Below are 27,635 nucleotides of genomic sequence, written 5' to 3'. Positions count from 1 at the left end.
TGGGAATAAAACTTTTAATCTAACATAGGAGGTAAATACACCCAAATGTCAATTTAAACATGAGAGTTTTGATACAAATTATAGTGATAATGAATGCAAGTTCCACACACATTCTCATTGGCTCCTTACAGGAATAATTAATACCAACAGAAATACAAACCATTTTTATTTTATATTTTGCGTTGTAACGTCTTCCTATTGGTGACAAAAGAAGTCTGACTCGCTGTTTGTTTCCTCCATAATTTGCAGCCGGCCACAGTTGTCGAAGTTTCACCATTTCACGGCTGACGGCAGAACACGAAAGAGTGAGTCTCTAGAAGCACTAGAGACTCTGCTCGCACAGAAATAGCCTCTTTATGTTGCACCTGACGTCGCAGATGGTTCCGTCGTTGAAAATAGCCCCACAGTCCTGGCCTTCTGGAGAATCGGGTAACTTTAAGTTATCAGGCTCACCTTTCTTCCAGTTTACGTGGCCACTCGAAATCAAAGGTTGACCTGGAGCACAGGAAATAATAATTTCATTCATGTAAAATGTATTATGTGGTTAAACGTTAAAATTGAGCAGTCAGGAAAAAACTCTTATGTCTGGTTATTACAACACAACTCTGTGGATGATCATACAGTCTGTTTGAAAAAGAACTACCTAGTTTTAATGTGTCCTAGAATCTGTACAAAGTGACATACTAGTCTGTGGTGTTTGACTCATCATCTCGCTAAGTTTGGCACCACTGCAGTTGGCAGGTCTGATTGACCTTGAGACAGCACCAATGCTGTTTCTTTCTTCTGTTCCTTCAGTTCAGTCCAGGTTTTCATGCAGTGCAGTGCAAAGCAACTCAGCAACAATGTGTACGTTGAGTCTCCAATTCATCTCAGTGGAACAGTTAATCGTCATAACTGCAGAATTTGGGGGGGGGGGGGAGGGGCAGAGCATCCACATGAAGTTATTCAGCATCAACGTGACTCTCCCAAAGTTAATATCTGGTGCGGTTTGATGGAAGATCATGTGATTGGTCCTTTCTTTTTTGTAGAAAAAACAGTGAACGGGGACGTTTACTGCGACATGTTGACAGAGAACGTCTTTCCCTAAATGGACGATATTGAGGTGGAAAAGGGGCTTGTGTTTTCCTAACAAGAAGGCACCCCACCACATTACAGTAACCATATGTGTGCAGCTATTGACACTCGCTTTCCACGACAGAGCCCAGACTTAACCCCTCTGAACTTTTTCTTTTGCGTCCATACAAAAAATGTTGTGTACAGTGATAAGATGAGAGACATCAATCATTTACAGGAAAGAAACGTCGCGGCGTTTGGGACAGTTACACATGAAATTGGGTAAATACGTGGCGAGAAATGGAATATCTTCTCAGCGTGTGCAGGCCAACATATGGATCGCCCGTTGAAGTCTACTAACATTAAAAAAAAAACTTCAAGGAACTCTCTTTCATGATACGTACTCTCTGACGTCATTTTTCATTAACTTTCCCGTTAAATTTATACTTAAAACATGAGAGTTCGTTTTCAAACATCCTGTAATGTTCTACGTGTTTTACGAAGTTTGTTCATTAGTTCTGCTTAATATTATCCTTGTAAATATGTTGTCAAGCTAAAAATTCCATTTGTTAGTTAAGAAAGAGAATACGCAGGGAATGCTATCATTTTGTAAGTAGACACGCTGGTCCAGTCAGAGAAAAGCTATTGTCAAAGAGTACAATAAAGTGTAAATACATTATCGCTGGGCGTGCGAGCACGCCAAGAAAGTAGCAGTTCTGAGTCACAAGGAGACCGTTGTTGTCGTTGGTTGTGTGTATTCGCCCGTGTGGCTATGCAAAAGTGCTGAGATAAAAAGTCTGTTTCCGAAGTGCAGAGCAGTGAAAACTGAATTGGTTGTTTTGGCGGATGTTTAATATGAGCAAGCTGCGTGTATGGCATTTATTGGGCACAGTACAAATGGAGCAAGAGTAATTCACATAACTTCAAGAGTACAGTGGGTACTTGTTATTGGCTATAGCAGCGCAAGAAAATCAACTTGTGCACTATTTTACAGCTAAATGAAGCCACTTGACAAACCAACACCATCATAAAGTGAAGTAAGACCTAGAAATTTTATAATTAGAAGTGTAATAGGCTGGCCAGCGTAGTTGGAAATTTATTGTTTAAATAACATTGTTTTCGTGCATATTGTCATGTAAATAATTTTCCTAAGTCGTTAGCCAAGAAGTACCCATCGCATTCTTTTGTACGAACCGAGATAATCAGAAAATGAACTGAAAATGAAGTGAACATTAATTTATTAGAGTATCGAAACATAGTTTTCCACAGTTACGTAATAATGAAATCTTTGGCTGCAGTAAAGCCAGTATAAGCTGATTTGCTAAAAATAGAGTAATTTTCAAAACAGAAAATTGGTTTTAAAACTTTACGTAGCTTGGACACTGAATTTCACTGTCAAAGCTCAGTCTCTAATTTAGAGGTTGTGACATAATTTATCGCTTTTATTACATAGGAATATCAGAGTAACTTCTAGATAAATGACAGTCCTTACCAAAGAGTAAATTCAAACAATCTTTCTGCTTGCTACAATTGTGACAGTCAGTATTATGGTGAGTAACGTAACAAAAAGTTTCTGTCCACAACCAGTAAACAATCTTACTTTAACTGATCTTTGGAAATTAATATAATACGTGGTATGTGTTTGCTATTTGATTATTATTTGACTACTGTGACATGTGTGGTGTGAAGTACTCGAAATATTGCAGTAGGTACTGTTCCTACGCCATGACGCCAATTACTGTTGTTATGTAACATTTCTTACAGGTAGAAAGTTCAGTTTAGGTTTAATTATTATCGTTCCGGTGTGGAACTGGCGACCATTGGTTATTTTCATTAATTACATACTTTGAAAACATTTTCCACTAACTGCTGTCAATTTAAAATTAGTGTACGTAATAAAAATATATAAAGTTAACCGAACTTTGTTTCTAATCGTAATTGCCAAGGTACTGAGCAGTGGTGATTCGGTTATAACTTCATCTACTTCAGTCGGTTTTGCATTATTCTTCGGAGTAGATGCCTTTTCCCCAATGATAAGGGACTCTAGATACATGGTCATATAGAAAAGCCTAATTAACCGGAGAAGTAAGAGGGTTATATCGTCTAAATCCGTTTTGCAGGCTCGGGAAAATGGTACTCACTTACGTCTTTTCCAATTTTCTCTTATCATCTCACAGGCATTTTTCAAAAGCATAGTCGAACTTCCCAGTTTTTATTGAGATGTTACGGCTGAATATCTAATGTCAAGTGATCGAAACTGCTTCCTACTGAACCACACATTGTCGTGGTAGTGCAGCCATAAAGAGACGTGTAACGCCCCAACAGAGCACATGGGAATCAGATTCCAACAGGCATGTCAAGTTATCCCAGTGGACTCGCTAGTGTGGCTCAGGTTCAGGACATGACGCAAGTGTCAGAAATTTATAGGACCTGGAAGGCCAGCATATCAGAGGCTTTTACTGGAACTGTCTCCTGTTGTAGACCTACACATGGTGATCACATCCAGAATCTACACCTGCTTATGGGCAACGTGGCCACGCACATACTTTGATGGGGCTGGAGAGTTGGGTGGGTGTGGGGGGGGGGGGGGGGAGGAAGAGTGCAAAACTTATTGAACAGTAGCCCACCGATTCTGTACGTAATGTACTGAAATGCCTCCTACATACCGTAAACTGATGCTGTGAAGTAAGTATGATGTTAATGTAAAATACTGAAAATGTAATCCGTATGTTGAATGTTCAGAAAAGATGTAATGGTAGTAGTAACTGAAATTCTAACCTACATTTTATAGATGTATTATGATAACAAGATATGATATGCAGGTTATACATTGAAAAACCAAGAAACTGGTACACCTGCCTAATATCGTGTAGGACACCCTCAAGAATGCAGAAGTGCTGCAACACGATGTGGCATGGACTCGACTAATATCTGAAGTAGTGCTGAAGGGAAATGACACCATGAATCCTGCAGGCCGGTTCATAAATCCGTAAGAGTACTAGGGGGTGGAGATCTCTTGTGAACAGCACGTTGCAACACATCACAGATATGCTCAATAATGTTCATATTTGATGAGTTTGGTGGTCAGCGAAAGTGTTTAAACTCAAAAGAGTGTTCCTGGAGTCATGTAGTAATTCTGTACATGTAGGGCGCCGAACTGTCCTGCTGGAATTGTCCAAGTCCGTAGGAATGCACAGCGGACATGAATGGATGCAGGTTATTAGAGAGGATGCTTACATACGTGTCACATGTCAGAATCATATCCAGATGTATCAGGGACCCCTTTTCAGTCCAACTGCACATGCGCTACACCATTACGGAGCCTCCACCAGCTTGAACAGCCCCTGCTGACACGCAGTGTCCATGGAATCATGAGGTTGTCTCCAAACCCGAACAAATCCATCCACTCGATAAAATTTTGAACGAGACTCGTCCGAACGGGCAACATGTTCCCAGTCAACAACAGTCCAATGTCGGCTGTTGACAGGCCCAGGCGAGGCGTAAAGCTTTGTGTCATGTAGTCATCAAGGGGATATGAGTGGGCCTTCGGCTCCAAAAGCCCATATCGATGTGTTTCGTTGAATGGTTCGCACGCTGACACTTGTTGATGACGCGGCATTGAAATCTGCAGAAATTTGCGGAAGGGTTGCACTTCTGTCACGTTGAAAGATTCTCTCCAGCAGTCGTTCGTCCTGTTCTTGCAGGATCCTCTTCCGGCCGCAGAGATTTCGGAGATTTTATGTTTCACCGGATTCGTGATATTCACGATACACTCGTGAAATGGTCGTATGGGAACATCCCCACTTCATCGCCACCTCGGCGATGCTGTGTCCCATCACTTGTGCGCCGACTATAACACTACGTTCGGACTCATTCAGATCTTCATAACCTTCATTGTAGCAACAGTAGCCGATCTACTACTGCGAAAGAAACTTCTTGTCTTATTTATACGTTGCTGACCACAGCACCATATTCTGCCTGTTTACATATAGCTGTATTTGAATACGCACGCCTATACCAGTTTCTATGGTGCTTCAGTGTAGATGTACTTCTAAAGTGTATTAGCAGTTGTGAGCCATGTGGGTGCTATTCTGTCATTCTGCGCAACGGATTAATCTGAGATGCATCTTTTACCCTGTGGCTGCTGCAAGATTCAGTTTCCACCCCCACACTACTACAGAAGTCAGACAGACCCTCCTAACGTTCTAAAGAGAAATGCCTGAGAAACTTTCAGCAATAAATACCTTCTGGAGTCGTCTGCTGTAAGGAAATGACACAAAAATTCGCAAAATTTCTTACGTAACTAGTGGGATACTTGGGTACTGGAGTAGTGCTAATTAGTGTAAGAAAAACATGAAACTAACGAAAATTATTATTTATTTTGGTAAAATTCTGAGAAATCAAAATGGCACTTTTAGTTATGAACTTAACAAGGTATTTCATTTCCGGGGTCTTTTCGAAATGTAAAGTTACCTCTTAAGGATAGGATTCGCTAATGTAATTTCTATACAAAGTTTAAGATTATTATTGACTTGACAGAATGGCTGAGAGCCACCCCTACTCAACTTGAATAGTTATCCATTAGAATGTTGCAAGTTACGGTCGAGGCTGTCGTGTGTGAAATGCAGTGAAGTGTACTGTTGTGGAGGAAACATGGGGCTCACAAGAGCTGTAGTGCACAATACCGTAAGCTGCGATGACTGCTGTCTGCGCCGCTCGCTGCTGGCAAATATGATAACTCTCGTTCTATCTGGATTGACCTTTGCCAATCAAACTCTCCCTACGCCTTGATGAAGTCAAGAACTCCTATTCGTCCCTTGTCTAACTATTGGCGTGGTACACTGGTCAGATAACCAGTCCACCGCGATGCCAAGCAAAAATTCGCTCGCAGGCGTTTAACTATAACTCTGTCCATTCACACCGCACAATAAGTGTGGCGGCCAACACATTGAACAATGCTTAATCAGAAGGACTCAATATAGATTCGCACTCCAATTCGCTCTCGACAGAGGTGCTCTCCCAGTGAAATACTGAGGAGAGACTTGTTCCTCGCTCTTTGAGTACAAGAACGAGCGCGCACGCTCTCGTTACGTATTCTCGCTCCAAGAGCAACAACAGAACGACCCCTCTCCACGCCAGACGTGAAGGGATATATCTTTCGGTCTCTTCCATTACTCCTTCAGCTCAAGGCGTCAGGAATATCGTCTGCCAATCAGCATTGCTCTTCTAAAATGGGAGAAAGACGTTTCGTTTAAGGCGACCAATCCGGAAATCTGTAGCACCAGCGTTTGGCGTCTCCCTGTGAAAATCTCTGAAATTGCGTGCTATATTTGTAAAGAATGCGTAGGTTGGGCACTCCCACACAATGTAGCGGAATTTGTTTTTAAGCCGAACACGGGGTCGTCCTTTCACCCGGGCAAACGCTGTCTGCTCTACGGGCGGTCACCGGCCGACGTAGATAGGTTGGGACCGGCCTCCTGGTGTGCGGTTGCTCTCCCGAACTAAAAGCTCCTGTGACTGTCGTGTCTAGAGTGTGTGTGTATGCGCCAGCCTCGAGTATTTCAATCTCGGTGCCCTTGCTTGTTATTTGCATATCGTTTACATGAATTCATACAACATTGACTTTATCTTATCGACTTTGGGTTCGAATGAAGCGTCTTGATGTGTGGAATATGATCGTGAGGGCGGAATATGTAAGCAATGAAGGTCAGGAGACCACGACATCTTACACAGTAGCACACTTGTTGTAGACATATTACGAAAAATGTAACGAAATAGTATCTTAATATACACTGATGGTAAAAATCGCAACACGAAAAATAAACAAATAAATAAATATAGAGTAATGAAATGTCGGTAATATATTTGTGTAGCTAATATATCTACACGATTAACGTTTCAAGATCACAGGTTTATGTAAGCGCGAGATAGCTATTGCATATGTGAAATGCTAGTACATTAATAACTGGTATAAGGACCAGAATGTAAAATTCAAGGACACGAACGTGCTTGCATCGTGTTGTGGAGGTGGCAGATGTGTGTTTGTGGGATGGAGTTCCATGCCTGTTGCACTTGGTCAGCCAGTGCTGTTTGTGGATGACACTGGAGTTGTCGTCTGGTGACGTGCCATGTGTGCTCGATTGGAGACAGATCTTAAGATCGAGCAGGCCAAGGAAAGATGTCAACACTGTGTAGAGCCTGTTCGGTTACAACAGCTGTATGTGGGCGAACGTTATCCTGTTACAGATCTCCACCTGAGATGCTGTTCATGAATGGCAGCACAACAGGTATCACCAGATTACTGTGCAGTCAGGGTGCATGGGATAACTATGAGAGTACTCCGGTGTCACACAACATTTAATTTTTGCAACATCGCACCGTACACCATAACTCCAGGTGAAGGTCCAGTATGTCTAGCACACAGACGACCTCAGTGACTTCCTCCTAATCAACACACGGCCATCACTTGCACCAAGGCAGAATCGACATCCACCAGAAAAAGCAACAGATGTCCACCATACCCTCCAATGAACGCTCGCTTGACACCACTGTAGTCAAAAATGGCGGTGGTTTGGCGTCAATGGAATGTACGCTACAGGGCGTCTGGTTCGTAGACGTCCTTGAAATAACCGATTTGTAAGAGTTAGTTGCGTCACCACGGTGCCAACTGCTGGTCAAGTTGTTGCTGCAGATGTAGTACGGTGCCCAAGAACCACGATGGTCTTCCCTCTGGTAGTGCGACGTGGCTATCCTGATGCCTGTCTTCTTGCGACCGTACATCCTCGTGACCAACACCGCCGGCAATCATTTACAATGGCAACGCTACAGATAAGTCTTTCTGCAATATCGCGGAAGAAACATCCAGATCCTCGTAGCCTGTTGTGCGACCACCTCCAAACTCAGTGAGTTGTTGATTATGGCGTCTTAAAGACATTCTTGATTAACGTCAACTCGCCACTTGTGATCTCTTTCGTTTACGTCACAAAACTCCGTTTTGTTGTTGTGATTTTTGTTCCCTCAGTGCACTTTTGCATAAAATCATAAATATTGGGAATATAATCCATAGCAAGCTCAAATCGTTTGACTGTGGAAGTTAATCCTACACAAAATACATTTTAAAAGCACTCACGTTCAAAATATAAAAATGAGTAAAATTACTCCGTAATGTCACGTTCATCCGCCCAAGTCAACAAGTCAAAGTCAGCGTGCAGAAGCATTTAGACTGGCCAAGTACGGCAAACGGTAGTTGCCATGCAGTGACTCTAGCTACCTCCAGAAAGACATAGACTCAGCAGTGACACATACTGATAAGAAAGGGGAGAAACGCCACCTGCTTGAGGAACTTAAAATACCTATCCACTGGCTGTTGTTGTTTTGGTCTTCAGTCCAGAGACTGGTTTGATGTAGCTCTCCATGCTACTCTATCCTGTGCAAGCTTCTTCATCTCCCAGTACCTACAGCAACCTACATCCTTCTGAATATGTTTAGTGTATTCAGCTCTTGGTCTCCCTCTACGATTTTTTACCCTCCGTGCTGGTCTCCAATACTAAATTGGTGATCCCTTGATGCTTCAGAACATGTCCTACCAACCGATCCCTTCTTCTAGTCAAGTTGTGCCACAAATTTCTCTTCTCCCCTATTCTATTCAGTACCTCCTCATTAGTTATGTGATCTACCCATCTAATCTTCAGCATTCTTCTGTAGCACCACATTTCGAAAGCTTCTGTTCTCTTTTTGTCTAAACTATTTATCGTCCACGTTTCACTTTCATACATGGCTACACTCCATACAAATAAAAAGAAATGACTTCCTGACACTTATACTGTTGTCCAATGATATTTTAGATCTTCTTTTTTTTTAACGTTGGCATCAGTACGATAAATGTGAACGATATGGCACAGATAAAAATTAGTATCGTTTCTCTCTATACCTTTGGAATATTTTGGAAATGCTGATGGATAAGTGCAGTCTGTCAGACCGCTACATTTATTTAGGTACTACTGGTGCAAGGTGAGGCAGCTTAAGTGACTGGAGATATCGACTTATGGAAGGACCATCTTGGATGATGTATGGTAACATTGACTTTTTGTTTTTTGAGCACATTTTATTTGGGATTAATTTAGACAGCTAGGTGATGCAAGCTTGGCTGACGAAAAGCACTACTATTGATTATGTTCTTGATAGCGGTTGTAAGCTGAAATATTTAGAACGATTTATAACGAGAATCTTCTTCGTGCATACATACACTTGCTTGCTGAGGAGACGAAAGTCGTAAGATACCTCCTGATATCGTGTCGGACCTTCTTTTGCCCTGTGTATTACCGCATCTCGACGCCGCACTGACTCAACAAGTCGTTGGAAGTCCTCTGCAGAAATACTGAGTCATGCTGCTTACACAACCATCCATTGCGAAAGTGTTGCCTGATCAGGAATTTGTGCACGAACTGATCTCTCGATTACAGCCCATAAATGTCCGATGGGAATCACATCGGTCGATCTGGGTAGCTGATACTGTAGCTTGAACTATCCAGAATGTTCTTCAAACCAATCGCTAGTAATTATGGGCCTGTGATATGACGCATTGTCATCTGTAAAAATTCTATCAGTGTTCGGAAACATGAAGTCAGTGAAGCTTTCGGACGTGATTATGGCCGCACGACGGGCATTAACAGGCTTTGGACACGGAATTATAGTTGGAACCAGACGCATGGGACATTCCAGTTCGGAAAACGTTAGGAAATTCAATATTCCAAACCCACAGTGTCGAGGGTGAGTTAGGAACAAAGAATTTCAGCCATTACTCCTCACGAAGGACAGTTCAGTGGTCTTCACTTAACGACCGAGAGCAGTGGCTTTTGTATTAAGTTGTCGTTGCTACAAGACAATCAACACGGTGTTAAATAACCACAGAGAACAATGTGGGATGTACGGAAATAGTATCCGCTTGGACAGTGAGGCGAAATTCGGCACTAATGGGCTGTGACAGCAGACAATCGACGCGAGAGCCTTTTCTAACAGCACAACACTGCGTACAGCATCTCTGCTGGGCTCATGAAAATATCGCCCGTATCCTAGATGATCAGAAAATCGTAAGAGCTGATGGTCGGGTTCGAGTGTGGCACAGACCCCACGAAGCCATGGGCCCAAGTTGTCAACAAGGCACTGTGCAAACTGGTGGTGGCTCCAAATTGATGTGGGTTGGGTTTACATGGAGTGCGCTGAGTCCTCTGGTCCAACTGAACCGATAATTGACTGGAAATGATTATGTTCGGCTAGTTGGAGACCAGTTGCAACCACTCACGGATTTCATGTTTTTTGCATAGCAATGCGCCATTTCATTTAATGACAAGTGTTTGAAATTGGACTGAAGAGCGTTCTGGACAAATCGAACTAATCATGTGGCTACTGATATCACTCGAAATGAATCTCATCGAATATTTATTGTACATAATCAAGAAGTCAGTTCGTGCACCAAATACTAGAACGGCAACACTTATGAATTTATGTAGGTCTATAGAGGCAGCATGGCTCAATATTTCTACAGGGGACTTCCAACGAGATGTTAAGTCCATGCCACGTGGAGTTGCTGCACTACGCCAGGCAAAATGAGGTCCAACACGATATTTACTGGTATCGTATGTTTTTGTCATTCAGTGTATTTGATACTGGCAAGCAATGGTAATTCTCGCAGCTAGATGACAGTGTGGTGAAATGAAATGAAATGCCATGTAGACGATAACAGTACACTCCACGGAGAAAATCTCCGACCCAGCCGGGAATTGAACCCGGGCCCCCCTGCTTATCATCCCATCGCACTGACCACTCAGCTACCGGGGCGGACACAGTGTGGCAATGCGCAGCCGGATAGGGAAATCCTCTGGATTCACTAACTCCGACCCAGCCGGGAATTGAACCCGGGCCCCCTTGCTTATCATCCCGTCGCACTGACCACTCAGCTACCGGGGCGGACACAGTGTGGCAATGCGCAGCCGGATAGGGAAATCCTCTGGATTCACTATGTTGTCGCATGATAGCACAGCGTACGTGTGAGAATTCTTATTGTACCAAAACTACTGTCAAGTGCCTATCGTGGTGTACCAAGTGGAGTTTGATATTTTGATTCTGAACCTAAAAATACAGCCAGGACATTGTTGGACGACGGTGTCCTCGAAATAAGTTATTGGGTCTTATGCTTGTCTGCGTTTTCGTAGCCATTCTCCAACACCAACCTCATACAAAATCTCTGTCGGTCCATTATGGCCGGGGGACATCGGCTGGAATGTATTTCTCGATCCAAAAAACTTCACCAACAACCGTATATTTCTGTTTATTTTATTTTGTACCTCAAATGCTACCAGTTTCGGCAGCTCAATTTGCCATCTTCTGGCTCCTGCATAACAAGGGTATACATGCAGTGATATTAAGGTGTACAGTTCAAGTTTACAAGTGACAGGTATTCATAATAGCTCTTAAACTTCAAAATAATGGAAATATTAACTTCAAGTCCATTCTATGTGTACATCCAGCACAAATATGCTAGAACATATGTATATATTGTTAATAGCATTAAACTGAACCTCTCTGTATATCTAGGACAATAGATTAAAACATGTGTACACATTTGTTATTCATAAAACTATTTTACATGACAGATTTACTAAGGAGCATGTAAAATCATTAAAAAGATCAGCACTAGACAGCGTACATTCTAGAGCTTCATCCAAATGAAGCACGTCATTTATTTTTAAATAATGAAATCCTATAAAATTCCATTAGATGAAGGACCTCCTAGTGTATATGGGTCCCAATAATTCATTTAAAGCAAAATGTGACATAATAAGGTATGAATTATAACAGTTCGCATATTTACAGCCTAGGCAATATCACGGATGGTAACACAAGTAGTTGTTACACTATCAAAAATAACTTGACACAAAACCCAATGGCAATCAATATATTAAGGGAAAATAGCATGCATAGCGAACTCTACGAATATTGACAACTATTTATTCTTTTCTTTTATTTACCTTCTAATCTTTTCCATATCCACCTACCTTATCGCTGCACATCTTGTTTGTCTCAGTATTTAGATGGTTTGGCATCTATAGATAGGTTGTGTTAGGAGTGCTTTATCCTCCCAATGACATCTTTACGGACTCGCCCTCCGTAAACAGGATTTGACTTTTTTAGTTATTAAGTTCACTGTGATAATGCCAACCTGTTCAGGGATACAAATGAAACTAATGATATCTTTTATTGCGAGTTACTGTAAAACTTAGGCCACTAGTTAGTTGTCAACATTCGTAGTGTTCGCTATGCATGCTATTTTCACATTTAGTAATCAGATTTCTTCTGAATCACCTGAATTAAGTCGACTACACTCAGTTACTATTGTTTGTTAATATTCACCTTATACTCTCTTTTCAAAAATCTATCAATTTCACCCTACTGCTCCTTCACGTCCTTTGCTGTGTCTGAGATAGTGACAATATCATTGGCAAAGGTCAGAACTGTAATTCCCTCTCCAAATATTTCCTTAGTTACCCTTATTACTTGCTCAAAGTGCATGTTGTATATCATTAGGGAAAGACTATAACCCAGACTCACTCCTTTTCCACCGTGGATGAGGTTGATGACCTTCGACTCTTATAACTGCAGTCTGATTTGTGTGCAAGTTGCAAAAAATCTTTTATCATTGTTGCCTTCAGAATTTCAAAGAATGTATTTCTATCAACATTGTCAAAAGCTGACTCTAAATCTACAAACGCTGTAATCATGATCTCCCCGACGTGGGTTAAATCCAGTATTTTTTTCATTTTTCTGTAAATAATTCGTGTCAATATGTTGCAAGTGTTAAACAGCAGAAATGTATTACGGACAAATGTAGCGTTATCTCAAAGTCCTCTCCAGCCAGTGATAAGCCAAGGCAAAGCAGGCCAGCATCCCCTGTCGCAATCAAAACGATAAATAGGCAGAAAGCCGACATTGTGGAAAGCAGAACTAATCGATAAAATATTGCCTCACTTTGCGCGAGTGAGACGCCGAAGTTGTAAACTCAGCAGTATGTCCTCAGCAAGGAGAAGACGTCATTCATTCTAACAGCACAATTTGATTTAGCAAGAAAAAGTATTGTCACAAGAACGCTGATTCTTGTGAAATAGAGCGATGGTCAAGACTAGTGGTGAACCCAGAAAAGTAGTCCACATTCGCTGATCGCCAGATAGGCATATTACCATTTTGTGAAATAGAGGAATGGTCAAGACTAGTGGTGAACCCAGAAAAGTAGTCCACATTCGCTCATCGCGAGATAGGCATATTGCCATTGACTCAGACCAGCAGTAACACATAGTCAGGCTTCCGAGCTTTCTGTACTGTTTCTGACCCTCCTGTCTGATGAAAGAGAAAATCAGAAGGCCTGATGTTTGGATGTTTCCTCATGCTGTAAGAACCACACCTGAAGCCATCAACAGGACGTCAACTCCTAATATTCACTCCTGCTGTGTTCGCCATACGCTTAGCTACTCCAAGTATTATTAGCAGAAGAAATAATGCCGTGGAAACAGAGAGTAGAAATTTGCTTAAATATTGGCCCTACTTTGGAAATTACGTACGAAAAACTTTCATGTACGTACGAATCTTTCCAGCCAGCCTCAATTTGTCACTTACATAGGAGTGGTACTCACCCAAGACCGTGAGGTACTTTCCTTCCTTGAACATGTCGTGGAAACCGATGAAAGCAACGAATTTTCCTGTCGAGTGAGCTCTCATGACTTCCCGTATAGCATTTTCTTCCGCTTCAGAGTTCACGATGGCGAGGTGCGCTCCTTCCTTTGCGCACTTTCTCCGAGCATTTTCCCAGTTCATTTTGTCAGTGTGCAGCTTGTAGTATCCAACATTTGGAAAGAATTTGTAGTCGGCACCAACACGGGCAGGTGGTTCTGTCAGTGATATACCAAATGATACATCAGGTTCATGAAACAACAACAACAATAAAGCTAAACATACAAATATATGTCAACAACAGGCTAGAACAATAATAGTGTGCACCCTTTCAGGTAGACCAGAGAATGTTGCTATCGAATAACTCTAGGATGTGACTAAATAAATTAATATAGAGTGTGGTCAGAAGCTGTCTGAAAAGCTTGTAATGATGTTTCAGGGTAGGTTTCACTAAGAAATAACTGTTAATCAAAAATTTCTATACGTTTTGCTGATAATGAGTCAGCACTGAATTTGTTGAATCAGGCCATTGTGCGCACAAATTCATGCAACTCTCCAGAGTACAGTTGTAAAACTGTAGTAGGCCTACCGTATATTATCATAAGTAAGCGTAGACCTCTACGGTTTTCATATTACCTTTGGTCAGTTAATGTGGCATGTTAGAGGTGTTGCATACCTATTGGGCGTTACCTCTTAAGGATCGTTTTCCGTATGCATGCGATCAGTGCCTTAGTAGAGTCCCCAAGAAAACGGAAGCGGTGAACCGTCTAAAAATTGAATGAGGATATATAAATAGCCGCTTAACCTATGGGAAATCTGTGCTACATAGTTATCCCGTTTGTTACTTAAAAATAAGCAGTATTTACAGTAAAACTGAATCTGGCAATGTTTAATTCAGATTTATTTCTAAATTTATTGACCTTTACCGTCAAGCAGAGAGAAATTGTGGCAAAAATAAAAAAAAATGCAGATATATCATATCGCACTAGGATACGCACTTTCCTAAAAAAAGGTAGTACAATGAAAAAAGCGCAAAAGAAAACTGTATCAAACATCGCTCCAGTACTTCGTCGATCTTACATAAACCATGTTTCTGTTATTGATAAAAAAATTTCACTTTTATCAGTAACAACAGCAAAGTCTAGCCTTCGATAATGATGGAGAACATTCTATTTAGTACAAAATAACAATAATTATTTATATATAGTTCATATTTCTGCATGTAAACTGTACTTGTATCAAAAGTAATATGTTTAGTTACGTAAAAACACATAAGTTACACGATCAACCAATTTATATTGCTTATAAAATAATTTTTTTGTTCTGTAAGGATTTGAAATACAAAATGTACTAACACTAAACAATGTGCGGTTCTAATTACGTGCAAAATTAACAACCAAACGAACAAGAAAAAAAAAGAGAAATTGTCGCTCCTGGTTTCTCTCTTACACACTTATTTTTCTTTTCCTACCTTTGCTGCCAATACTATCGCCACTCCTACCATTTACTACTCCATTTATGCACTTCACCAAAAGCATCATACCTTAGATTTCCTATAGCGCAACTCTATGCCAGGTACAATTAGGAACAATTGCTCCCATTGCGTAGATGATAGCGCACGAGAGTCCTCAGCTTTTAGCTCGGGTTCGTTCCATACTACCGTCCTATGACCAGTTTCTGCGTCCCTCACTTGTTCGGTTTTAGGAACCTGAATGAAGAACATGTTTGGCGACACTGTCTCTGGTGGGCCGTTTAAATCTGCTCATCTAACGGCCTAACTGACTGACTACAATGGAATTAAGTACGGAACGGCGCAACATATCGATATTCTTTTCTTAATAATTATTTGTCAGTAGAGAATACACTGCAGCGCTGTCACAAGTTCTTCAGATTGCTTCAGACCAGCCTGTAAAAGATGGTATGGTTGGAAAAATCATAAAACTGAATATTGAGCGGAAGATATAAATTCTCATCATATAACAAAAAAAGAGTTAATAAGTTCGTGTAAAAGTTTATAGTATTCGATATATCTTCATTAATATAACACTAGGCATGTAAGTGATTTCTTAGCGTGAGAATATTACCTGCGAGGTACACTCATTCCATAAGACTCCAGCCAGGTGTAGAGGCATACAAACAGTACAAACATCATGTCTCAGCTAGACGGTGTGTGTAGATTTTATTGGTTTTGCCGGACTCAAAGAGAACCAAGAGCTTGTTTAAATACATGGAGATCGGCATGGAGATCGGCATGGAGATGGTCATAGAAGAAGCCTTCAGTCCTTCTTCCTGTTGTTTTGAATTTGACTACAATGCAATATTTTCAGACAGAGCACTGTGATATTTGTTAAAACACTGAATGTGTTAATTAAACTTTCCCAAAACAACATATAATTGCTTCATTATTACAACCCAAAACGTAAGGTAAAAAGGATTATAGTCGTTCCTGAAGTTAATCATCAGTAGACAGAGAAGCGGAAGAGAATTGAATACTTGATGTTGCAGGCGAAGTACCTATGTATCATTTCTATCTCTAAGTCTCTTCTCACTGATCTCATAGAAGAAGACCGAAACACAACTAAAGTATGATCACCGTCTCCACACTATATAGTAATTCTCTGACACGTACTGCAGAAAGTACTATCATGTATAATGTGTCCCATTTGGTGCAGCACTGCTGTTCCCATGAAGGCTTTTCTATTCATTTGGTGCAGAAAATTCATTCTCCCCTAGTTACGTTTTTATAATCGGAGAGATAATCAATAACTATAAACACCACTAGGAAATGCAGTTGGATTCACTTCGTTTTTTGCAATTTTGTTCCCCTGTTGTGTCTGCTGTTTGGCGTCTGGATTAAAATAGTGGAAATAGTAATAACGAGCTGAAAGTTTCTTGACACTGTGAAACTATTCTTAGAAACTCGTCTAGAATTTTCGTTTTGTCAACATGGAGGATGTCACCTATCTTTTGTAAATCTTTCTCACTCGAGTATTTCCTCGTCCTTTTACAGGTACTGCCCTTTCCTTATTCCTATAGTGTCAGATACGTCATACACCTTTACACTTCAGTGGTCCAATGTGTAAGGTGTCAGGCAAATCCAACACCTTCCATGAAAACCCTGACATGATAAGCAAATCCAGTAGTATGTCACATAGCTCCGAATAAATCGTGACATTACATTAACCAAAGTAATACGAGTAACGAGTGAGCAAATGGAATACCACAGACTAACACAAGAATGCCTAAATGCATGTCATACCTCCCCATCGTGAGACAGAAGCAGTTCCAAGGGGAGAAACGAGAACAGAGGCCGAGAGCAGAAACGTGTTAAGTTAGAAGGCCCTACGATAAGGGACGGACACCCACGTCACCAGCTAACCGTTAGGACCACCTCCCAGCCCATGTTAAAAGCTAGAGCCTTAATGTGAGACTTTTTCCCGTCTCTGTTACGCTAGGACCACCCCCAGCCCATGTTAAAAGCTAGAGCCCTCCAGAAGAACAGTATAGATCTTACGATAACACAAAAAGGGCCACACCACCCGCAAGTTTTAGCGTGAGACTTTTTCGCGTCTCTGTTACGTTCCAAACTTTAAAAACATTGCCCCACCACGAAAAGTATAACGTTTCTCATTGGATAGACAGAATTTTTGAAGGCAGAGCTTAAGGTTAACATTGAGACCCTGATTGGTCAGATGAAAACACAGCCAGATAGTTTTTTTAACCAACTTTGGTAAATTGTAGTAAGGAGAAGTTAGGATGGAGTTGCTTCTGAGACGGCGAGGTGAGCGGAACTGTGCTGTCCGCCGCCCCCTGGCGAACACCGACAAGGTAATGAACGCACGTGATGTCGCATAACAGCGCATAAAGCTTCACTCAGAACTGCAGAAGTCTCATCTGTTACACCCCCTTTTTTTGCGTAATACTAGTGTCGATCGTCAATTAAAGCTCATGGTGTTCACATTTGCCACTTGAAGTAAAAATCTGAAACACGATGATTTTTCTGTTACATAGTTATTGAGAAGCCATATCAGCCACTGTAATTTACGACAAGTTAGATAAGTAATTAAAGATAATTGAGGGTCACTGTAGACCATTTTGATAGTTTTCTCTCTTGTGACACTTAAGTTAAACCTAGATTATAGATGTGATATGGCATAGGTCATCCTTCGATCCATTGTAGAACTTGGAAACCCACTCAGGGAATATTCGTTCACATTTTTGTTGAACGCAGTTGGTTTTTACCATCCTATATTAAAACATTTCCTTTCATCAATAGTGCAATTTATAAACAATGTTTTGTGAGTAGAATAAAATTTCCAATGGTACACTTAACTGCTTCTTCGACGTTATTTTACCAGCTAACTAAAAATAGGAAAGCCTTGAACCCCTTCCACTAAATTTAGTTAGTATTAAGATTCTTTTACAGGGAGTGCAGTGGAGCTGACGCTGAAATCATTAAGTATTTGGTTATATCATCGCTAGTCTCACTGAACTCTTCTGAATTCTACATGTCATGTGTGGTCTGGCGTCTCCTTACCAGCAACGGGTCCCAGGTTCAAACTAGTCAGTTCCCTAAAAAAAACACGCTCAGAGCGTCGTTGCGCGAAAGTGGTAGGGAGACACGATATAGAACAAACAGACACCGCGCAGAATGTTAGAAATGTTAATTTGTGCACCCACCAGCTCGACGTAATCAGCTGTCATGTAAGCTTTGGGATCCCATTCATCTTGTCCCTCTTACACAAAACTGTAGCACGTTGGCATTCTGAAGTAGAAGATAACACACAAATCTTCACCAACTAGAGATAAATATCATTTGCCGATAAATTATAAAAAACAGAAGTATACGAAGACACGGTTTTACAGTTTACTCATTAAACAAAATTACTAGAACACTACTACTTAAGTAAAAGCCAATTCGTCGCAGAAAAGTTGACACTCGCCTCACATACTTTCTCTATATGTACAACATAACATACCTCGTAATAATTCATAATGTGAATATCATTTTTGTGTCAACTAGAGAAATTTTCACTCTTTTCTTTCATGAGAGCTATTTTGGAAGTATATTTACCTTTTTTATGAGCTACACTACTTCACTATTGGCTAAAAAGAAACCGGCAACCCAAACAGTAGTTGCTCAGCTACTTGTACCAGCCTAAATCAAGGTTTTTTTTTTTTTAAAAAAAAAAGGCATAAGAATATGTAGATGTTGTTGGACCGCTGACTTTCGACATTGATATCCTTTAAAAAATCCTCAGTACTGAGAAACGTTTAAGACATCAATTAGCATATTTGCATTTGTTTATTTGTTTATTTAATGGATTACATTTCACTCTGCGTGAAGAACTATTATGGTTAGTCAATGAGAGGCACCGCACAGATTTAAGTGCAGCCGTGGAAGAAAAGTGTGAAATAGCAATGGCGTGTAAAAGTTACGGACGAAAGTAACCTGCGCTATGTAACACTGCCAAGGAACATAGCTCGGTGAAAGTTGGACTATAGATAGAATGAACTGCGCAACATAGAACAAAGGCACTGAAAGAAATTCGAAATGAGACGAACAAAAATGACACTTCCATTCCAATACAATAATTACAATGAAGCCACTACGATCTATAATGGGTCCCTGTACATTACAAAAAGTGGGACATGGTTCTGTAAAGCGTTTGTAATCACCACGCACGACAATACAAGCTCTGCATCGTGTCTCCATTCTGGGAACATGGTTGGTAAGGAGTTCTTACGGTATGACGTTGCATTCCACCACCAGTGCGGTTGACAACTGCGGTTTGACAACTGCGGGGTGCTCGTTGGTGCAAGTTTACGTGCTTCAGCAGTACATCACCCATCGCATTTGCTCCATCAGATTAGAGTCGGGGGAATGGGCAGATCAGTCTACCCGCCAAATATCATTTCTATATCTACATCTACGTAAATATTCTTCAATCCACCATACGGTGCGTGGCGGAGGGCACCTCGTACCACAACTAGCATCTTCTCTGCCCGTTCCACTCCCAAACAGAACGAGGGAAAAATGATTGCCTATATGACTCGGTACGAGCCCGAATCTCTCTTATCTTATCTTTGTGGTGTTTCCGCGATATATAAGTTGGCGGCAGTAAAATTGTACTGCAGTCAGCCTCAAATGCTGGTTCTCTAAATTTCCTCAGTAGTGATTCACGAAAAGAACGCCTCCTTTACTTTAGAGACTCCCACCCGAGTTCCTGACGCATTTCCGTAACACTCGCGTGATGATCCAACCTACCAGTAACAAATCTAGCAGCCCACCTCTGAATTGCTTCTATGTCCTCCCTCAATCCGACCTGATAGGGATCCCAAACGCTCGAGCAGTACTTAAGAATAGGTCGTATTAGTGTTTTATAAACGGTCTCCTTTACAGATGAAGCACATATTCCCAAAATTCTACCAATGAACCGAAGACGACTATCCGCCTCCCCCACAACTGCCATTACAAGCTTGTCCCACTTCATATCGCTCTGCAATCTTACGCCCAAATATTTAATCGACGTGACTGTGTCAAGCGCTACACTACTTATGGAGTATCCAAACATTACAGAATTCTTTTTCCTATTCATCTGCATTAATTTACATTTATCTATATTTAGAGTTAGCTGCCATTCTTTAAACCAATCACAAATCCTCTCCAAGTCATCTTGTATCCTCCTACAGTCACTCAACGACGACACTTTCCCGCACACCACAGCATCATCAGCAATCAGCCGCACATTGCTGTCCACCCTATCCAAAAGATCATTTATGTAGATAGTAAACAACAGCGGACATACCACACTTCCCTGGGGCACTCCAGATGATACCCTCATCTCCGATGAACACTCACCATCGAGGACAACGTACTGGTTTCTGTTACTTAAGAAGTCTTCGAGCCACTCACATATTTGGGAACCAATCCCATATGCTCGTACCTTAGTTAGGCGTCTGCAGTTGGGCACCGAGTCAAACGCTTTCCGGAAGTCAAGGAATATGGCATCCGTCTGATATCCTTCATCCATGGTTCGCAAGATATCATGTGAATAAAGGGCGAGTTGCTTTTCGCAGGAGCGATGCTTTCTAAAGCTGTGCTGATGCATGGACAGCAACTTCTCCGTCTCAAGGAAATTCATTATATTCAAACTGAGAATATGTTCGAGAATCCTGCAACAAACTGATGTTAAGGATATTGGTCTGTAATTTTGAGGATCCGTAAGTCTACCCTTCTTATATACAGGCGTCAGCTGTGCTTTTTCCAGTCGCTCGGGACTTTACGTTGGGCAAGAGATTCGCGGTAAATGCTAGCTAAGTAAGGAGCCAACGCAGTAGAGTACTCTGTGTAAAACCGAATTGGAATCTCATCAGGACCTGGAGATTTATTTATTTTCAACCCATTCAGCTGATTCACAACTCCAGGGATGTCTATCACTATGTCCTCCATACGGGAATCTGTACGAGACTCAAACGGCGGTATGTTGGCACGATCCCCCTGCGTGAAAGATTTCTCAAATGCTAAATTTAAAATTTCAGCTTTCGTTTTGCTGTCTTCCGTTGCCAGGCCAGACTGATCAGTGAGTGACTGGATGGAAGCCTTCGACCCGCTTACCGATTTTACCTAAGACCAGAATTTCCTTGGGTTTTCAGCAAGATCTTTTGCTAAGGTATGGCGGTGGTAGTGGATGAATGCTTCGCGCATCGCTCTTTTTACAGTAGCACGAATCTCCACTAACTTTCGCCTGTCCTCATTCTCCTGATCTTTTCTTGTACCGCGAGTGCAAATGTCTTTGCTTCCTGAGCATTCTCCGAATTGCGCTGTTAAACCACGGTGGGTCTTTTCCGTCCGTAACCCACTTTTTCGGCACATACTTGTACAATGCGTGATTTACAATGTGTTTAAAATTTGCCCCTAATTCTTCCACGTCCATCGTACTGAAAGTAAATGAAGTCGATTCATTTACTAAGTGGGATGCTAAAAACTGCTTATCTGCCCTTTCTAATAAGAATACTCTCCTAGCCTTCTTGACCGACTTTTTAATTTTCGTAACCATAGTCGTAAAGACAATGTCATGATCACTAATCCCAGTCTCAACACTGACACCGTCGATGAGGTCTGGTCTGTTCGTAGCTACCAGATCTAAAATATTTCCATTACGCGTTGGCTGACGATTTAACTGCTCAAGACAGTTTTCGGATAATGCGTTCAAAAGTAATTCACACGACGGCTTGTCTGCACCACCTGTAATGAATCCATACACATCCCAGTCTATACTAGGTAGGTTGAAGTCGCCTCAAACTAATATAGCGTGATCCGGGTACTTCTGCGATACAGAATGTAGAATCCCTTTGAATGATTCTAGAACTGTCACGGTGGAACCTGGTGGCCGGTAATAACACCCAACTATTTCTCCTAGCCCTGTTAAACGTGTCCAGATAACTTCACAATCACACTCTACTTCGACCCCAGTAGACACAATATTTTTGCCAACTGCAATTAAGACACCACCTCCTACGGTGTCTAATCTAACTTTCCGATATACGTTCCAACCCTCACTAAATATTTCAGAACTTCCTATCTCAGGGTTCAGTCAGGTCTCAGTCCCGAGAATAATTTGCGCGCCACACACTTCCTGGAGGGCAGTAAATTCAGGAAATTTATTCCGAACACTCTGAAAATTTGCTGCTAATATCTTGATAGAGCTCCTTCACCTGCGCTGTCTCTGCCGTCGCGCATTGTCATCCACAAACATGAAGTCAGGACCGAAGGCACCGGTGGAAAATTGCACACGGGGTAGGAATTCAGGGTCACAATAACGTTTACCGGTGAATGTACCGTGTTCAAAGATGTGGAGGTCAGCGCTCCCGTGAGATACTATGCCTCCCCACACAATAACACTCGAACCATCAAAAATATCGTGTTCGACAGCGCTCCTGGGTGCATTACATAGATTCATATGGCAAGAAGTGGGAACACGTAATGCAATCAGGAACTGTTTCACATGTATAACGATACCTGTTGATGGTAAGAGAACTGAGACTTGGCAGTGAACTGCAGACACGGAGAAAAAAGCAACACCAAGAAGGAGCTGTGCGGCATAAACGAAGGTTGGTGGATATCCTTCTACATATCAGAGATGATGTCCATTCCTGTTTCGTGCCAGTCATGCTAGTAGCGCCACTACGACGGTGAAAATATGTCTCTTTTGAACACGCACGGTAACCGTTGTGAGCGTCTATTATCTTTGACACTGGATGTGATGAGTTGTTAGTCAAGAACGCCTTGAAGAAGACGAAGAAGTCGTTATTGATTTGAAAGAGGCTGCGTAATAGGGCTACGAGAAGACGGGTATTTCTTCTACGATACCGCAGAAAGACTTGGCAATTATGTAGCCACTGTACGCGACTGCCGGCACCGATTGTCACGAGAATGTACGGTCTCAAGAGACTGTGCTCCGGATGGCTACGTGGTACTACTTAGAGGGAAGATCGTCGTGTTCAGTGTATGCCACTGGCGCATCGTGCTACAATTGCAGCAGCAACTGGAGCAGCAAGTGGCACCACAGTGACACAACGAACTGTTACAAACCGGTTACTTAAACGACAGCTCAGAGCCAGGCACCCAGTAGTATGTATTCCACTGAACCCATTAACATCAATGGCTTAAGCCAGAGCTCATTGGCAGGGTAAGATCCGCAGTGTTTTCCGATGAAAGCTGGTTCTTTCCCGACAGAGATGCTGTGTGCTGGTTAGAAGGAGGCTAGTTGATGGCCTGCAACCATGCTGTCTGCATCCTAGGCATATTGGACCTACATCTGGTAGTCTGGGATGCGATTTAGTACGGCATCAGGAACAGTCCCGTAGTTATCCCACACATCCTAACTGCAAATTTATACGTCAATCTATCGATTCGACGTGTTGTGTTGCCACTCATGAACGACATTCCTGGGACTATTTTCCAACAGGATAACGCTCGCCCACATACTGGCGCTGTAGCGCAACAAGCTCTACAGTGTGCCAACATCTTGGCTTGATCTGCTCTATCACGTAATGTGTCTGCAATCAAGCGCATATGGGACATAATCGGACGACAACTCCAGCTGTCACACACAAACAGCTTTAACCGTCCCTGTATTGGCCTAGCGACTTCAACAGACGTGGAACTCCATCCCATAAACTGACATCCAGCACCTGCTTGCATGCTAGAATTCAACATTCGACGCTTACACCGGTTATTAATGTTCCAGCATTTGACATTTGCAATGGCTTATCTCAGGTTTACGTTACTCTGTGATCTTCCAATGTTAATCACTTAAATATGTTACCTAGACAATTTCCAAAATTTCATTTCTCTGGTTTAAATACCTTTTGGTCTTGCAATTATTTGCGTCAATGTATGAAGTTTTAGAAGAAAGAAAGTTTCGTTTTTACCCGCATTCGAGGAAGAGATCGTCAGAGATGTTGCAGAAATTGTGATTCTGCAGTACAATGAAGGAAAGCGGCCGTGCCTTTTGGGCGGAGTTTTGAATCGCCGTCTCCACGAATACGTTTATCAAGAAGTGCGAATAACACTGTGATGAGCATGGAAGGAAATGAAAACCAACAACGTCAATGAGGAGCACAAGCATTATTCGCTACAGAGCCTAATTCGCAAGGAAAGAAGCAGAAATAGGAAACAGATACGTATGCATGAAAGGATTTAAGGATTCTCTGGATAAGTCTTTGATTCTGATCGAAACAAAGTTTTCCTCCATTTATTGGTCTTCGTAGGCCCTCGGAGGTGAAGCTACACTTCACTAAAACAAAAATTTGCGGGAACTCGGAAGCCCCTTTGGTGATATTTAGTACTGACCTACAACAGTGAAAACTGTCGTCAGCTTTTCGACGTCACCACAGTTTTGACTGGAAATGTCGATGTCGTAATGCGGCGGCCTTTGCACAAACCGCAGCTCGCTGATATCTCGTCTACTTTTGCGGACGAGAGCCGCCTGTAACAGACCACACAACTGATGAGTTTGTCTAGTGTGAAAGGTAGTGTTAGCGACAGAGGAGTCTACACCCACCTTGGTAATCCAGTGGCCCGTAAGGTTGCGGAAGCTGCTCGCCCAGAGGCTAACACCGCTTGCAGAGGAACACACACTGTCGTCTGCGAGAAGCACTCGAGGCGATGCCATAATGAGAAGTGCCACCGGAAGCTGCCAAATGCATTCCCAGACCATAGTGCCCTCTACAAAACCAGACAGAACACACTTCGAAGTACCTTGGCACGATACAGAGGTCGATTCGAAAGTACAATGCCTGACAAAATACTTGAAACATGGTCGAATGTCAGTGTAACTGTATATTACGCTCCATCGTTGGATGTGTAAAATGTTGTACTTCAATGCAACACATTGAATGGTCACAAGAATGCATAAATGTTGTTCGTGTTGAGTGTTGTCACCAGCCTTAGTAGGGTACACACTGAGCAGACAAAATTCATGGAATACCTCATTTTTCCCGACATAGTGCAGCAACTTGACGTGGCATGAAGTCAACAAATCTCAGGAAGCCATTCTGCCCCTATAGCCGTCCATAATTGCCGGTGCAGGATTCTGTGCACGAACTGCGAACTGACGTTCCGATTGTGTTCCATAAATGATATATGGGATTCATGCTGGGCAATCGGTGACATGACGCATTGCCACCAGGAGAACTTCCATCACTGTTTGGGAACATCACTTCGATGAATAGCTGAAAATGGTCTCCAAGTATCCAGAGGACCCAGACCATTCTGTACAAACACAGCCCTAACCATTATCGAGCCACCACCAAGCTTCACAGTGCCTTGTTGACAATTGGGGTCCATGGCTTCATTGAGCTGCGCGAGTTTCGAAACTTAAAACCAGCTCTCACCAACTGAAATCGGGACTCATTTGACCAACTCACGGCTTTCCAGTCGTCTAGGGTCAAATGATACGGCCACGAGCCCCGGACAGATGCTGCAGGTGATGCCGTGCTGTTAGAAAAGGCACTCACGTCGGTCGTTTGTTGCCATATCCCGTTAACGCCAAATTTCACCGCATTGTCCACAAGGATATGTTTTTCGTACGTCCCACAATGAACTGTGCGGTTATTTCACGCAGTTTTGCTTGTCAAAATTGTTCAAATGTGTGTGAAATATTATGGGACTCAACTGCGAAGGACATCAGTCCCTAAGCTTATACACTAGTTAACCTAAATCATCCTAAGGACAAACACACACACCCATGCCCGAGGGAGGACTCAAACCGCCGCTGGGACCAGCCGCCCCCGACCGCTCGGCTAATCCCCATCGGCTTTTGCTTGTTATTTAGCACTGACAACTGTACGCTAACACCGCTGTTCTCGATCATTAAGTGAAGGCCGTCGGCCACTGTGTCGTCCGTGGTGAGAGGTGACGCCTGAAATTTGGTATTCTCGGCACACTCTTGACTCCGTGGATCTCGGAATACTGAGTTCCGTAACGATTTCCGAAATTGGATGTACAATGTGTCTAGCTCCAAATGCCATTATGGATTCAGAGTCTGTTAACTCCCGTCGGGTGACCAATATCATAACTTTTTCACATGAATCATGTGGGTACAAATGACAGCTCCGCTAATGCACTACCCTATTACACCTCGTGTACGCGGTAACACCACCATCTCTACGTGTGATATCGCTGTCCTACGTCATTTGTCACCTTGGACCATAAAGAGCGTGAGAAACGTCCGATGCTGCTTGAGCAGTTTGAAGGACACGGATATACTGCGTGCTCCTGTGAGAAAGCGTTGTCGGCACCTGACTGAGTTTGAAAGCCGTGTCATTGTGGGTCTCAACTCTATCGGCTGCTCGAATCGTGCGATATCCTGATTGCGGTGACACTCGCATATGACAGTTTCCCGATACTGGACTGCATGACAATTTGAGGTCAAGCATAATAGTCGTCATAGTTCCTATCGAACACGTCTGACAACCCGAAGGGAGAATCACCGTATTCTGTACCAAGCACATCCGCACGTGCCTTCCGAGAACGAGTAATGGTCTCCCTGCAGTAAACTGTATCCTTCCCAAACGTTGGCTGGATACTGGCAACAGCCGAAACAGGGATTTATCGTACCATACGTAGACTGCCATTAACATCACAACACATGTGGCTGCGTCTGGAGTGATGCCCTGGCAGAGAAGCTGCTGATGGATGGCGTTGTAGTGTGTTTCCACTGAATCGAGCTTCAGTTTGGCTGCAGGATACGGCTTGACTTCATGTTACGGTTGGCTATAGCTGTGGGAACTCTGATGGCACAACTGTACGCCATGGACATCTTGAGTCCTCATGTATTACCTCTCATGCGACGGTAATGTGGCGCCATTTATCAACAGGGCAATATTGCGTGATCTTGTACTTCCATGTCTCCAATAGACCATGTCTGGGACCAGCTCAGACGTCCATTCCCCTCAGCTGAGACGGCCATTCCGTCCCATGACCAGTATGCATGTTTCATCACTTGTAGGACAGCTAACCTTAGGAGACGATACAATGGCTTTACGAAACCCTTTCTAGACGAATAATAGAACGCATCTAGGTCAGAGAGGGCGTGACATCATACTGGTAACAAAGCTCGTAATGCCAAAGTTTTTTGCTCGACCTTGTATTGACTGAAATAATCGCACAAGCCCTTTCACGCCGTAAAATTTCATTTTGTTCTGTCTCCCCCTTCGGGATGCTTCCCTTTTTCCGCTAGACAGTGTAGCAACCAAGAAGTTCCTAAAGCAGGAAATGTCACATACAAGAGTAAGCCGTATGTTTGTCAAAGTACGTTTCTTCATGAATCATTAACTTAATTTACAGTCAAAAT

General features: G+C 42.4%; 1 protein-coding gene across 1 annotated transcript; it reads right to left on the bottom strand.

Moving 5' to 3' along the window:
- On the bottom strand, nucleotides 1–25,038 carry LOC126457042 (hemolymph lipopolysaccharide-binding protein-like). The gene is made up of 4 exons (XM_050093029.1): nucleotides 24,843–25,038; nucleotides 24,632–24,767; nucleotides 13,737–13,991; nucleotides 1–495 (listed from the first exon to the last, which is right to left on the bottom strand). Exons 1-4 carry the CDS (start codon nucleotides 24,996–24,998, stop codon nucleotides 323–325), a joined length of 720 nt encoding a protein of 239 aa, XP_049948986.1. The 5' UTR covers nucleotides 24,999–25,038; the 3' UTR covers nucleotides 1–322.
- Between the last annotated feature and the right edge of the window lie 2,597 nt (nucleotides 25,039–27,635).

This window comes from Schistocerca serialis, chromosome 2 (assembly GCF_023864345.2).
Source record: "Schistocerca serialis cubense isolate TAMUIC-IGC-003099 chromosome 2, iqSchSeri2.2, whole genome shotgun sequence".
Lineage (NCBI taxonomy): Eukaryota > Metazoa > Arthropoda > Insecta > Orthoptera > Acrididae > Schistocerca > Schistocerca serialis.
This window is presented reverse-complemented; position numbering and strand designations above follow the sequence as displayed.

What these genes read in the sequence shown, in the direction of transcription:
- LOC126457042 (XM_050093029.1), bottom strand. Translation starts at nt 24,998, where the DNA reads ATGGTCTGGGAATGCATTTGGCAGCTTCCGGTGGCACTTCTCATTATG. An exon ending in CGGGCCACTGGATTACCAAG is followed by an intron (nt 24,768 to 24,842) that starts GTGGGTGTAGAC and finishes GGTCTGTTACAG; the next exon opens with GCGGCTCTCGTCCGCAAAAG. An exon ending in AAAGTACCTCACGGTCTTGG is followed by an intron (nt 496 to 13,736) that starts GTGAGTACCACT and finishes CCTGTGCTCCAG; the next exon opens with GTCAACCTTTGATTTCGAGT.